The sequence below is a fragment of the Ursus arctos genome, unplaced genomic scaffold, assembly GCF_023065955.2.
Source record: "Ursus arctos isolate Adak ecotype North America unplaced genomic scaffold, UrsArc2.0 scaffold_36, whole genome shotgun sequence".
In the NCBI taxonomy this organism is placed as follows: domain Eukaryota; kingdom Metazoa; phylum Chordata; class Mammalia; order Carnivora; family Ursidae; genus Ursus; species Ursus arctos.
In genome coordinates this window covers 16,888,213-16,903,698 of record NW_026623050.1, presented here as the reverse complement: position 1 = coordinate 16,903,698, position 15,486 = coordinate 16,888,213, and the positions used below count along the sequence as shown (strand labels likewise).

The 15,486-nt window shown below is 37.7% G+C and overlaps 1 protein-coding gene across 2 annotated transcripts in view; it reads left to right on the top strand.

Annotated features, from left to right (window-relative positions):
- Window positions 1–15,486, top strand: part of DMXL2 (Dmx like 2) — a 141,460-nt gene that overhangs the window by 63,159 nt on the left and 62,815 nt on the right. For both annotated transcript variants that reach the window (XM_026518476.4, XM_026518475.4), the window contains exons 9-13: window positions 287–461; window positions 2,812–3,051; window positions 3,546–3,817; window positions 4,460–5,156; window positions 5,507–5,628. In XM_026518476.4, the coding sequence (XP_026374261.1) occupies window positions 287–461; window positions 2,812–3,051; window positions 3,546–3,817; window positions 4,460–5,156; window positions 5,507–5,628 (1,506 nt within the window). The remainder of the gene's footprint in view (window positions 1–286; window positions 462–2,811; window positions 3,052–3,545; window positions 3,818–4,459; window positions 5,157–5,506; window positions 5,629–15,486) is intronic.

Sequence of the window (15,486 nt, the reverse complement as noted above, 5' to 3'; positions counted from 1 at the left end):
TAGTGGGCTATCCTGTAAAACCTAGACTTTGGACTCCTAATCTTAATAGGAGTTTCTATAAATAATGAGTTATTTTTGAGCAACTGCTCCTGCCTTAAACTATAAAATTTGCAGAAACTATGGAGAATATAGTCAGAATTGTTCAGTTGAAGTTAAGGTCTTTCCCTTTAAAATATTCAGATTTTGCAGAGAGGAAAATTATAAAATCCTTAATAATCAAAAGTATTCGGATCAGCATTTTTTAGACTTTCCAGAGTTGGATTTAGCAATTATTTTTCTATTTTAGACAATACACCATTTGAAAAATTTAAGAAAAGGACAGAGGAGGTCTTCTGTTCTTGTAACTCACACCGAATTAATGCCTGACCAGACGGCAACGCATGAAGTTCAGAGACACATTTCCCACCATGCAAATGCACTGTGTCATTTCCACATTGCAGCAAGCATCAATCCTGCCACAGGTAAAGGGTAGTAAAGTTTTAGTTCCTATAAATATGCTGAAATAAGATAAAGAAATAGATAAGTGGGACTACTTATAGAACCTGTTTTTCATTTTATGTTACTATTCCATGTTCCTTTAAAAATACTTGTTAATTCAAATAGGAATATAATATAAAGTACCATTTCTTAAATTGAGACTATGTGATTCTCAGGGAACAACTGCAGATAAGTATTTCTGAGGACCTCTGTCTAGTATATAGCAAGGTTCTAAGTAAATTAGAGCTTTAGTTGAACTTTGAGTAGAATATAATTAGTGATAGTATGCGGTGAATTCAACACATATTAGAAAGGTTGGCTTTTTAACTGTATACACTATGCTAATCAAATGGAATAGGTTCACAGGCTTGTCCCCTCTGGATAAGTACTCTGTCACATATTTGAGTCTAAGTACTGCATATGTTCTTGTAGCCATTAGCCTTGTCTTTCAGCATCTTTATTAAATAACCTTCACCTTTTAACCAATTTTATCCATTTTTACTGTAACTTACTACATACTATTTTAAAAATCATTTCATAAAAATATTTAACATCATGTATTTATAGGTCCTGTATGTAAATATAATACATATAGTTTGACCAAATTCATTGCTAGGTGCAAATAATTTTGTATTGTAGGACTCCTCCTCCTCAACTGTTTTTCAGGATACTTTTTGAATCTACATTAAAGCTGAAAGCATAATTCAACGAATACCCGTATAATGTTTACCCAAATTCACCAGTTGTTAGTATCTTGTCCTGCATGCTTTTATTCTCCCCTTCTGCCCATGTATGTTGTCTTTGCTTCCTCTTCCCTTATTTTTGGCTGAGCCATTTGAAAGTTGTCACCAACATTAGCCTTCATTTCCTAAATATTTTATGACATTATCTAAATATTTCAAGTGTGTCTTCTTATAAAAAGGGTTTCCTCCATTACCACAATACTGTTATTGTATGTAAGGAACACGGAAAATATGTTTAACATATAGTTGATATTGAAATATAGATTCTTTCTTTTATGCATTTGATTGTCATTTCTTTTAAACTCCTAATCTGTAATAGTCCTCAGTTGTCAAAAAAAGGTCCCTCAGTATCAAAGAACTTCTCTCTGTTATCTTTTAGAGCATCTTGCAGTCTGAATATTTGTTCGTGATAAGGTTTAGGTGAAACATTTTTAGCAAGAGTAGGGGATGTGTTGTTTTATAGTATTCCTAATTTACAAATCCTATTTTATATGATTTGTTTTATTTTTATCAGAAAACTAGGACTGTCATCCAGGAATTAGAAACAAAGAACAACTTGGAACTTTATTTAACACTGATACATAGTAGCAGAACACCACCAGAATATCCTGTGCATTTTATCTTTAGGTTTTCATATCTTTCTGCAGAGGACAGTGGTTTTTTTGTTTTGTTTTTGTTTTTGCTTTCTGTTGAATGGATTATTTGTAATATGAATTGGGATTTAGGAGATTAATTTTTTTTAGCTTTACTATTTTACATGAGCTAATCTATGTTGTGAATTTCAGTTACCCCAAATGGAGGAAACCTGCTAATATACTTAAAGTTTGCTTGTCTTCCTATGTTCTTCTTCAGCATTATTATTCCCAGCTTTTTAGTTTCAGACATTTAGAAAGGTTGGAACAATACCACAGTGAACACTCATGTCTTCTACCTTGAGCAACAGCTGTTAACATTTTGCCAAAGTTGCTTTATTCTCTCTGTATATACCTGTGTGTGGGGGTGGGGTGGGGTGGGCATGCGTGAGTGAAATTCTTTCTTTTGCGGTAAGTTACATATGTCATGGCACATCATGCTTACATACTTCAGAAAGTATCTCCTAGGAATAAGGAAATTCTCTCACATGATCGCAATATCATTATTATACCTAGGAAAATTAGAAGTAATTCCATAATCTCTAATATCCAGTTCATATTTAAACTAAATTTCTCCAGTTATCTTAGATGTCTTTTATAGCTGCTTTTCTGTTTTATTTTTTTGTTCCTCCATCCCCAAACCAGCATTTAATAAAGGTTCATGCATTTGGTGTATTTGGTTTTTAAATTAGTAATTTAATTCCATTAGTAATTTAAGTCTGTGCCATTAATTCTTAATATTTACTTTTACCATTAAATTCAGTTAAAGTTTCTACAAATCCTGCTAGAGTTATGTTGACCTTTTCTGTGTAAGTATAGAGTTAGTCTTTATAAAGACTAACTTATAAGTTAAAAGTTTATAAGCACTTGGTAATCCTTTTAAAGGCATGAAAAATTAAAAAAATAAAAATAAAGACATGAAAAATTCATATAGAAATCTTACCTTTTTTTCCCCACAGATATTCCAAATGTCTTGGTTGGCACTATATTTAACATTGATGATGGAAATGGGGGCTTTGTGGTTCATTGGTTAAACAACAAAGAGTTTCATTTTACATCATCTACTGAAATATTTATGCAGCAATTACGAAAACTTTCTGAGAAGCAGATAGATCATGAAAGCGACGAAGGAGATAGAGAAGATGAGGAACGTTCGCAGGAGGAGAGAGAGAGGGGTTTACATATGAAACTAGACCATGGTTAGTATTCCATGTTCAGATTTTTCTTTTTGGCAAGTCAGCAGCTTTTTTGTGATACCACTTTTAGTTTATAATCCTTCCTTCCTGCTCTTCTTCTTCTTTTTTACTTTCCCAGTCATTTATTGACCATCTACTATGGACCATCTACCATCTAGCTCTATATGCTTTGTTATACACATTGCTTTGAGTAATGTATTGCTTTGGAAGCCATGTCTTTTTTTGGGGAACAAGTTTTGATAATGCTAATGCTAATGTGAATGACATTTTGATTTCTTTAAAAGTAAGAAATAATAGTAATTTTCAGTTCAGATCAGAAAATGATTTTCTTCTTTTTTATCCTTCCCTCTCTCCCCCTGGCCATAAATTGGAAAAGGAATTTATGGTTTCTTAAGATAGTATGCTCTTGATAGTCCAGTATGTAAATGAATTTTTATGGTATTATTAGTATGTACTGATAAATTAGTATGTACTGATCAATTTATTTTCTGATTCAGAATTATCCCTGGATAGAGAATCTGAGGCAGGTACAGGATCGTCGGAACATGAAGATGGAGAAAGAGAGGGAAGTCCCAGAACCTTTTCACGACCTAGTGTACCAATGCCGCTGCCCACAGTCCTGCTTGACCGGAAGATTGAAATGCTGCTAACTGAATGGAATAAGAATCCCGACATGCTTTTTACTATCCACCCTGTAGATGGTACCTTTCTCGTGTGGCATGTAAAGTATTTGGATGAATATAATCCTGGAATATTTAGACAAGTCCAGGTATATTTTACTGATGAAGCAATTATTACATTTATTAAAAAAAGAAAAGATGCTATTCAGATTTACCATGTTTTCAGAGATACTCAAAAGATTTTGTTTATGAAAAGCAACTGAGAAGAGAATACTTATTCATGTTTTCGAAGGGGAATCAGTGACCCCAAATTTTACAAACCTGGTTCATTCAAAGTGAAATGAATTCGGCTTTGAAGTGTGGTATTGAATATTCGAATATATGTGCATTGGCTTTTTTCCCGGGAATTCACAGTATTTTGAATAAACTTAAGAAAACTACCCTAAAAATGTGACTCAGGATTCTGTCCCCCCTCCCCATGTTTTACTAACTAAATCTAGCTACCTTTATCTGTTATCTTTCTGAACTTCACTTCTATTTAGATTTGTGGTTGTGGTCATTTAGCTGTACAAGTAAGGCACTTGAAATTTTTCTTTTTTCAGGCTTCTCTTTGGCCTCAAATAGAGATACGATATTACATAAATAGAGGAAAGGGATTAGACTGTAAAGAGGTTGAAAATGATAGTTTTTTCTGGGAAACTGAGATTTCACATTTTGAAAATGGAAGTGATTTTGGAAGACTTTTGAGAGGAGGAAAACTGCTTACATTGAATTCATACTGTGTTTTTCAGGTTTCTTTTTCTTCACGGATTCCTGTTGCTTTTCCGTCTGGTGATGCGAGCTCTCTTAGTAAAAATATCATGATGTATGCCTGCATAAACGCTACGAAAGATTCTCCCCATACTCTGTTACACCAAGAGATGATGGCTGTAGGCAGTTCTCACGGATCACAGCCATACTCCAGATCACACACAACAAATATGAACATTTTAGCTCCTACAGTAATGATGGTCTCCAAACACATAGATGGTTCTTTAAATCAGTGGGCTGTCACTTTTGCAGATAAGTCTGCCTTTACCACTGTTCTGACTGTATCTCACAAATTTAGATACTGTGGTCATCGATTTCACCTCAATGACCTGGCATGTCATTCAGTTTTACCATTGTTACTGACATCCTCTCATCACAATGCTCTATTGACTCCTGAATTAGACTGTCAGTGGGACTCAGACAATAAAGTAAGTAGGTTGATGGATCCTGTAAGACATATAAAAGGCTCCTTGAAACAGCCTCTTAGAAATGCAGCGACACGTACATTTCATGACCCGAATGCAATATACAGTGAACTTATTCTGTGGCGTGTAGACCCAATAGGACCTTTGTCCTACACTGGAGGAGTATCAGAATTGGCTCGAATTAACTCTTTACATACATCAGCCTTCTCTAATGTGGCTTGGCTTCCGACTCTTATTCCCAGCTATTGTCTTGGTAAGTGTTTGTTTTAATTCTGAAATTAATAAAAGCTTTTAAACCGTCTTTTAATACACAAAATGGTTTCTTCTTGTCATTATTAGGAGGATTTTTAGTAAGTATTGGGGATGTAGACATCAGACTTACGTTTAGAATTTCCAGAAGTTTGTTTTTAATTTTTCCCCCTCTCTTAACATATTTTCTATTGAATTCTTTTATTAATAATTCTATATTCATTAATTTTATCTTTTAAATTATGATTCCGGACCATGGTTGTGCCTAAAAAGAAAAGTGTTACTAGGTTTCTCATACTCCAGCCCCAGATAAGCACAAACTACGTATATAACGCGAAGCTTTTGCTCTCTCAGGCACGTACTGCAATTCTGCAAGTGCTTGCTTTGTTGCTTCCGATGGCAAAAATCTGAGACTCTACCAAGCTGTGGTGGATGCCAGGAAATTACTGGATGAATTATCAGATCCTGAATCTTCGGTGAGCATTTCCTAATCTTTATTAAAATACCCAGTCTGATAAGGAATTCTCTTTTTACTTTGGGACTTTTAGTTGGTGTTTAGGGAGTGAGCACATGTTCTGGGCTCTATACGACAAATTTACTGTTTCTTAATTTGTGTTTCAAGGTACATGGGTCAGTATCACACATCAGTACATTCTACACTTAAAGAAATAAATATGACTTTTCCCCTAAAATATCCTGATTTCTGCTTGACCTGTTTCACCCTCTAGTTTGGTTCTGTTGATCTTCCTTTGCTCTAAGGCAGGTTTACCAAGCTCTTTGTTTAGGTTGGAAAATTTGAGCTTTTCTAAGCTTCATTGACCATTTTAAAAAATCCTGTGGTTAGAATATGTTCTCAGTGGGTGGCAGTATCTTACTCTGGTAGTTCTGTAGCTGAACTGGAAGTCAGCGTATATTAGTTACTATTCAGATTTGAACAGTGAATTTTACCTTTACCTATGAAAACCTGCCTTTTTATAAAACACTTGTCCTAACAAAAATCTGTCCAATATTGAACACCAAAGATAATTTTGAGTGTGTAGTATGTGTCCTTCAAAGTGTAGGGGATACAGAGCATAAGTTTCAGAGTGTGGCTTTAAGGAGCTTTTAATTTAGTGGAGGAGAGAAATTATTAATAAAAGGTTAAATAACAGTTTAAGCCAGAAACAGTGTCTGAGGGTAGTGTGTAAGTAATTGTCAAACAGATGGTACCAGAAGTATTCCATAATCCAGACGAGAGAGAGATCAGAGGAGGGTAGGCCTAGAAGGCTTTAGGAAGGACGGTATTTAGGTTTGTTTTTGATGGGTGGACAAGAGTTAGAAAGACAAATCCTTTCTCTTTGCCAGAATGAGAGAATGGCCTGCAAGTGTGGATATGGGAAAGTACACGTGTAGGTAAGGCTTGTTCCAGGTACAGTGGGAAAACCATGTGGACTGGAGCCAGAGGTCTGGTGTAGAGGGAGTAGCATCTTAAAATCAAGGAGTTGGAAGATACTTTATAGGTCACCTAGTCCAAACCAGCCATGTGATGCTTTATTCCCTCTACCACATTCCTGCCAGTCTGTCATCTGGCCTCCGAGGCGGGAGCCTCAGTTCTGAATGCAGCTCATGCTGCCTTTATGTACCTTCACTGTTATACTGAAATTAAATTTGTGTTCCTTAAATTCTGCTTGTTCGACCTGGTTCCATTTAGAGTAAATCTAATTTTCCTCACATGTGAGATCACTTCAGATAACTGAAGATGACTGTATTACAACCTATGAAACTTTTTTCCTCAGGCCAAACCTGCCCCCCTCCACCAATAAATTAATTCTGTTTTATATTTGACCCTGGTTACTCCTCTTAGCAGTTTTCAGTTTCTATACTCTGGGCGTTGTAGGACCACTAGAATACTGGCAATATTATGGCCCCTCTCATTAGATTTTATTGTGTTTTTGGTAGTCATGCCAGATTCTTTCTTTGTAATTGATTCATCCTGAGCTGACTCTCATTTAAATATCCCAGAGTCTCTTTTTGCCAGCAAGCCATTCCGTAGTTGTGCATTTGAGTTGTGGCCCAAATGCAGGCCTGTTTTCACTATTACATTTCATCTTGTTAGGTTCAGTCTCTCTTTTTGGATCCAGATTCTGTTATTCGTGTTATTGCTTTATGACTTATATCACCAGTCTGGTTGTTGAACGTTATTTCCACATCTTTATCTGAGTCAATTATAAAAATGTTAAACAGGGTAGGACTGAAAAAAGACCCTAGCAGTGTACATTTGAAATCTTTTTCCATTTTTATTGTCTGAAATATTTCTTCAGCTTGTCCCTAGGATTTCCAGGAGGCAGCTTGTCATGCGCTTTGCTGAAATAAAATACACCCTGTCTGCCAAATATTCTGCCGTCGAAAGGAAGTCAGATCTGTCTGAGATGATTGTTTGAATGTATAGTAGGTTAAATGTACCTACCCTGATGTCTGTTGTTGACTAAAACCTTGTACTAAATAGCCATCAAGCTCTTTAGTTTGTCTTATTGAATTATATTGTTTTCCTTTTCGAAAATTGGAACGTTTACCTAATGCTAGTATTTTGGCTATGACATTTCCCATGATTTCTCACAGAACGTCTTCTATAGTTATTGAACTTATTTGCAAAATTTCCCACTAACCCAGGCATTACTTTTCCAGAAAATATAAATTTATGTAGAGCAGTTAGATACATTCTTGGAATTTCTCAATTTATCCTGTCTTCTACTCGTCCCCTTACCAATGTACATTTTTTCTTAAACCTATTTTCATTAAATTTTTTAATGTTAAAAAGTAATACATATTCATTGTAGAAAATTTTTGTTTTTTTCTGTTTTTTGCAAGCTAAATTCTTTTTTTTTTTTTTTAAGATTTTATTTATTTATTCGACAGAGACAGAGACAGCCAGCGAGAGAGGGAACACAAGCAGGGGGAGTGGGAGAGGAAGAAGCAGGCTCCCAGCAGAGGAGCCTGATGTGGGGCTCGATCCCATAATGCCGGGATCACGCCCTGAGCCGAAGGCAGACGCTTAACCGCTGTGCCACCCAGGCGCCCCTAAATTCTTTTTTTTTAATTAAAACAATTTTTTAATTTTTCTATTGTGCGTGTTGGGGGAGGAGCAGAGAGAGAGAGAGAGGATCTTAGGCAGTCTCCACGCCCAGCTCAGGAGCCTGACTCAGGGCTTGATCTCACCACCCTGAGATCATGACCTGAGCTGAAATCAGGAGTCTATTGCTTAACCGACGGAGCCATGCAGGCACCAACAGGCTAAAATTCTTGAAATGGAAGACCAGAGACAAAGTAGGAATTAGGAGTTCTTATTCTCTGCATCTTTATTAACATTGAAGTATCATCCTCTGTTAATGAGCTCATCTTTTCCTTTGTCTCTAGACTCTGAAAATAATTTATTGTTACTTAATTTTTAAAATAAATTTTTAGTTTTTGGATAGTTTTAGATTTACAGAAAAGTTGCAACAGTAGAGAGTTCTCATCCACCCCACAGCCAGTTTCCCCTATTGTTAACATCTTCTATTACCAGAGTATATTTATCACAACTAAGAAACCGTCGTTAGTATGATATGACCAATTAAACTCTAAACTTTTTAAGATTTAGCCGATTTTTCTGCTAATGTCCATTTGTGTTCTGAGATCTCACCCAGAAAACACATTATATTTAGTCATCATAAATCCTTAGCCTTCTCTGATCTGGGACAGTTTCTTCGTTTTCTTCGTTTCTTTCTTCCTCAGTATTTTCTCATGACTTTGACAGTTTTGAGTAGTACTGGTCAGACATTTTGTAGAATTTCCCCTTGATTTGGGTTTGCTGTTTTTCTCATGGTTAGACTGGAGTTACGGGTTTTTAGGAAGAATACCCCAGATGTGAGGTATCCTTCTTTCACATTATATGACGGGTACATGCTATCAACATGGTAATTAGTGCCTTTCCTCTCTGTTTCCAGTCTTGCTACAAAGTTGTTAATTTTATTGATATTATCAAAGAATGAGCTCTTTGTTTCATCGAATTCTATGTTTTTGTTTTTGTTTTCATTTTCATTAATTTCTGCTCTTTTATCAAGTTTTCTTCTTACCCTTTTTTGGGGGAAGGGGAGGTTCTTTTTCTCGGTTTCATGACATGGTAGCTTAGAGTCTTGTTTTGAAACTTTTCATATTTTCTAACATATGCATTTAGTACTACAAATTCCTCTCGCAGCACTGCTTTGGCATTTTGGTAAGTAGTATTTTCATTTTATTCACTTCACTATATTTTAAAATTTTCCTTGAGGATTCTTGTTTGACGCATGGGTTATTTAAGAGTGTGGTCTTTAGCTTCCCAGTAAATCCTGGGAAGAGATTTTCCTGTTATCATTCTGTTACTGATTTCTGATTTAATTCTGCGGTGGTAGGAGAACACCCTCTATGATTCCAATCCTTGTAAATTTACTGAGGTTTGTTTAATGGCCCAGGGTGTGGTGTATCTTAGTATGTCTTCCACGGCACTTGAACACACTCTGCTGCTGTTGGGTGGGATGTTCTAAAAATGTCACTTAGATATGTTTTCATTAATGGGGGCGTTGAGTTCCTCCAGCTCTTTGCTTATTTTCTGTCTAGTTCTACCAATTCCTGTGAGAAGGGTGTTGAAATTCCCAACCATAATTGTGAATTTGTCCATTTCTCCTTTCAGTTCTAGAGGTTTCATGTTTTGCATATTTTGCAACTCTGTTTTTTTTTGCATACACATTTAGTCTGAAACGAAGGTGCTGGCAGGATCGTGCTCTTTCTAGGGGAAGATCCTTTTTTGCCTCTTCCTGACTTCTGGTTGCTGCCCCCAGTCTTCAGTGTTCCCAGACTTGGAGCTGCAGCACCGGAGTCTGGCTCTTTCTTCACATGGCCACCTTCTCTCTGGTTGTCTCTACGTGCCCTCCCGTCTTCTTAGAAGGACACCCACCCTAATCTAGTATGACCTCATCTTAAACAGTTTAGATCTGCAAACATCCTTCCTCTAAAGAAGAGGGCATTCCGACATTCTGGGTAGACGTGGATTTTGCTGAGACACTAGCCAATCCCTTACACTAACCACCTTTTTTTTTTTTTTCTCATCAGTTGTGTTTGCAGTTACGTAGTCAGGAACCTCCAAGTCCTGACTCTCTTAAGCCATTTTGACTTTCAGAGTCATATGTTATAAGGGATTCTGAAATTTTTACCTTTCTGAATGATAGACTATAGGGTCTTGCTGTTATTATTGATCTTAAACTCTTAACATAACATGATTGCTCCCTGTCAAGTTCCCATTATTTTTGCTGATCTTTTTTTGTTTTTTTCTATGTCAGAGCAGCAGTTCTCCTAGTTACTTCCTCTACTGATTGTGAGTTGAAATATGGCAAGGAGTTGTCACATGCTGTCCTCTTCCTCAAATGGGATTTTCAGTAGGTGCTGGGTAGAGGCTAGCTTTTTTTTTTCCCCCCGTAAGAAACATCTGAAAACATTTGAATTTTATTCTGGAATCAGGAGATGGATTTAGGGGACAGTAAACTTTTTAGGGAAGTAAAGTGAGTTTGCAGGATGAAGTGCATTTGGTAGGCACTGGAAATGTTGGAGATAGCTGGAAATCGACTGAGGTCATCAAAGCATGTGGTAAAATAAACCTGAGCTCGAGTGGGATTTGGCAGATATTGAGAAAGCGTAGGGTAGGGCTTAGTAGTTGCTGAATATGGATACAAAGGAAATGATGCTAAGGTTTCAAGTTCGTGACAGTGGATCCACTAGCAGTGGTTAGATGTTTGTGAGGTTGATGACTTCAGTTTGAGGTACACCGAGCGTGAAGTGACTGAGGTTTTAGGTAGCAAAATGTAGTTTAGATAACTATTTTGCAGACATTTCAAATAAATTCCTAATATTCCTTCTCAGATACCAGTGTACATTTGGTACTTATCATTAAGACAGAACTTGAGGTCTTTAGACTTTTAAAGGCATGAGTAATGTTAATTTTCATAAATGTGACTCTGAGTCATCAAGAAGGGATTTCTGTTGACCAAGCTGTTTATGAAGGCAGCGATTTAAAGATTCTATTTTTAAGTAGTCTCCAACTCATAGCCCCTCACAGCACACTCCACCAGCTGAGCCAGTTAGGTGCCCTGAAGGCAGTGATTTAATTAAAATTTAAAAAAATATCCATTCAGAACACTGAAGATAAAATTGTTCTAGTGCTTGGTGTAATGTCCTCTAAGTTTATCCGTGGTGTAGCAAGTGACCAGATCTTTTTCAAGGCTGCATGATATTCCATTGTATGTGTATACCACAGTTTCTTTATCCACTCACCTGTCAGTGGACATTTGGGTTGCTTCTGTCTTTTGACTATTGTGAATAATGCTGTGATGAACACAGGTGCCCGAATGTCTCTTCGCAATTCTGCTTTTAATTTTTTGGGGTATATACCCAGGGGTGGAATTGCTAGATCATGTGGTAATTCTATTTTTAATTTTTTTGTGACCCTCCATACTGTTTTCCATAATGGTAACACCATTTTACATTCCCTCCAGCAGTGCACAAGGTTCCAGCTTCTCTGCATCTAGTCCAACACGTATTTTCTATTCTTTGGTAGTGGCTGTTGGGTATGAGGTGGTACGTCATGGTGGTTTTGATGTGCGTTTCCCTCGTGATTAGTGATATTGAACACCTTTATCATGTGCATGTTGGCCGTTTGTATATCTTCTTTGAAGAAATGTCTGTTCAGGTCCTTTTGCTTTATTTTGTTGTTGAGATGTAGAAGTTCTTTCTGTATTCTGGATGTTAATCCCTTATCACATATCTGATTTGCAGTTACTTCCTCCATTCTGTAGGTTGCCTTTTCACTGGGTTGGTTGTTTTCCTTGACATGCAGATGTTTTTAAGTGTGGTGTTGTCCATTTGTCTATGTTTTATTTTGTTGCCTGTGCTTTTGGTGTCATATCCAAGAAATCATCGACAAAACCAGTGTCCTGAAGCTTTCCCCCATATTATCATATGAATTTTAGGATGGTTTTTTCAATTTCCGCAAAATACGCCACTGGGATTTTGATAGGAATTACATTGAATCTGTTGATTGCTTTGGTAGTATGGACATTTTAACAATACGAAGTCTTCTAATCACAGCATGAGATGTCTTTGCATTTATTTATATCTTCTTTGATTTTTTTTAGCCTTGTTTTTAGTTTTCAGTGTGTAAGTCTTTCATCTTCTTCGTTCAGTTTCTTCATAAATCTTTTATTCTTTCTGATGCTCTACTAAATGGGATTATTAGTTTCCTTTTGGACTGGTCATTGTTAGTGTATAGAAACAACTGATTTTTGAATGGTGATTTTGTATCCTACAGCTTTGCTGAATTCATTTATTAGTTCTTTTTTTTTTTTTTAAAGACTTTATTTATTTATTTAACAGAGATAGAGACAGCCAGCGAGAGAGGGAACACAGCAGGGGGAGTGGGAGAGGAAGAAGCAGGCTCCCAGTGGAGGAGCCTGATGTGGGGCTCGATCCCATAACGTCAGGATCATGCCCTGAGCCGAAGGCAGACACTTAACCGCTGTGCCACCCAGGCGCCCCTCATTTATTAGTTCTAACAGGTGTGTGTGTATATGTGTGTGTGTGTGTGTGTGTGTGTGTGTGAAATTTTTAAGGTTTTTTGCATATAAGATCATGCCATCTGCAAACAGATAATTTTATGTCTTTTCTAATTTTTATGCTTTTTATTTTTTGTCTAATTGTTCTGGCTAGAACTTCCAGTCTGTGTTGAATAGTAGTGGTGAGAGTGGGCATCCTTGCCTTGTTCCTGATCTATCTTAGAGGAAAAACTCATGAGTCTTTTCCCATTGAGTACGACATTAGCTTCGAGCTTTTCATATATCTCTTATTATATGGAGGTGGTTTCTTTCTATTCATCGTTTGTTGAGTGTTTTTTTTTTTTTTTTTTCCATGAGAGCATGTTGAATTTGATCACTGTTAAATCTGTGTCTCTGTTGGTCTTGGACTTCCTATTCTCAACAGAGAAGTCAGAATGGTACTTTTATACTGTGATCTGTTTGGATCATGTCACTCTTTTGTCTACAGTGAGCTGTAATACTGTACAGACTCGACCTCTCACCCCCTATCCTGCCTTCCTTCACTTCTTTGATACTGTGTTTTTCTATTTTCCCCTCCCTCATTTTGGCTCCAGCCATACGAGTCTCTTTACTGGTCCTGGATCGTGGCCAACAGTTTCTCATCTTAGTGTCTTCTACTTACTGTCCTCCCTGCCTGGAATGTTCTTCCCTCATAACACATGGCTTGTATTTTTGCCTCCTTTAGGCCTTTCGTCAGATGAGGGCTTCCTGACCACTCCTGCCCAATACTTCCTGTCCACATACCCACTTTCTTCCCCTTACCACTTAGTACCGTTTCGCAGTTGGTTTTACTCACTTATTTGTGTGCTATTTGTCTGTCTTCATTTGAATGTAAAATGAGGGCAGTGCTGTATTCCCAGTGCCTGAGAGCTGATAAACACTCTATAAATATTTGTTGAGTTAATGAAGAAGTTGATGAATATCATGCTGAAGTGTTTTATTACCTTGTGAGGGCAATGGGAAGCTAGGTGTTCTACCAACTTGTACTTCATCAGTAAAGTACGTGAACAGAGGTTTTCTCCACCCTCTCGTTCTTTCTTCTGTCAAAATCTTCACTATTTTGAACTGATATCTATTATTTTGACTTGTGCCTTTTTTCTCATTGAAGAAATGGAATGGTTTTTCTTTTTATTGGCTATTTGTGTTTTCTTTGGAATTGCTCGTTTATGTTCTTTGTGGGATCGTAGTATTTAAAGGAAGATCATACTAAGGAGGTGAAGCTACATAAAGATCTTCCTCTGCATTTTGTGGGGAAGAACACATTGGTAACTGTTGCACTTTTTCAGGGAGAGACAATCAGAACCACCTTGATTTAGTCCCTGTGTCAGTCAGGGCCGAGGTGGGAAACAGGTGACACACTTATAAAGGTTTAACTGTTGAAGAGTTTAATGAAAGAACTCCTTATAGAGGTGGGCACATGGTTGACCCACAAGTGATAATGCACTCAGAGTCTAATAATGGTGATGCCGTCATTACCATTATCAGAACAATGGTCCCCCCAAATGTTCACGTGCTAATCCCCAGAACCTGCAAATTTGTTACCTCACATGGCAAAAGACACTTTGCAGATGTGAATAAATTAAGGACCCTGAAATGTGGAAATTATCCTGGAATATTTGAGTAAGCCCATTGTAATCACATGAGTCCTTGAAAGCAGAGAACCTTCCCTGGCTGTGGTCCAAGAGGGAGGTGAAAAAAGAGGAATGGTCAGAGAGATAGTATTTACTGGCTTTGGGGGAGGAGAGGGGCCCATGAGCCAGAGAATATGGATAACCTCGACAAGCTGGGAAAGGCAAGGAAATTGGACTCTCCCCTCGAGTCTCCAGAAAGGAATGGAGCCTGTTGACAAGTTGGTATTAGTTCAGAGAGACCCATGTCACACTTCTGACCTACAGAACTGTAAGATAATACATTTGTGTTGTTTTAAACCACTAAGTTTGTGGTAGTTTTTTGCAGTGGCAATAGAAAAATATATCCCTGTGCCTGAAGGGACAAGAGAGCAGTAACAGTGTACCAAAGCCTGGGGAGAGCTAACGCCATGGAAAAGGAGCTGCCTGTTGGGAGAGGTGGCCACACAGGAACATCGCCACTGCCGGCACTGTGGGGAGCAAGGGGGCACATGCCTGACTTTCTCTCCTCTCCAGTCTCTGACCAGTCCCTCCCACTCAGTGAATTCAGCCGGCTGAAGCTGAAGCCGGCTTGCGAGTGAGGTGTTAGGGTGCAGAAGTTAACCTCTTGGGGCACAGAACAAGGCAGACAGGAGTGGAGAATCCATCAGGGTTTAGATGGAGATCAAGGGTAGCCAGCAAAGTCCACTCTTTTTGCCCCCTAGCATCGATTCCTGTTCTTTATTTAGATGGAGAAACTTTTATCTCCAGCATGGGGGAAACACAAATTCCCATGTGGCCTCGTGTCATTGTGTAATGATGCCAGGTTAGTCGTGGTCCTACTTGGAACCTGAATTGAAGTTGTTGCACTATCGGTACTTGTCACAATAGGGAAATAGGGAAAAAGAAACAACATAGAGGAAAGCTGTCAGAGCCCTGCTTCTACAGATAGTCACAGAGCCTGAATTCAATAATCGTAGTCTCCTTCTCCCACCACCAAATTCTGCATTCCCTCACACCTTTGTCAGCACCTTGGGTGTTTGCCTTTTTTTCTTTTTAAACCTGGTGGGGTGGCCCAAACATTACTGTTCTC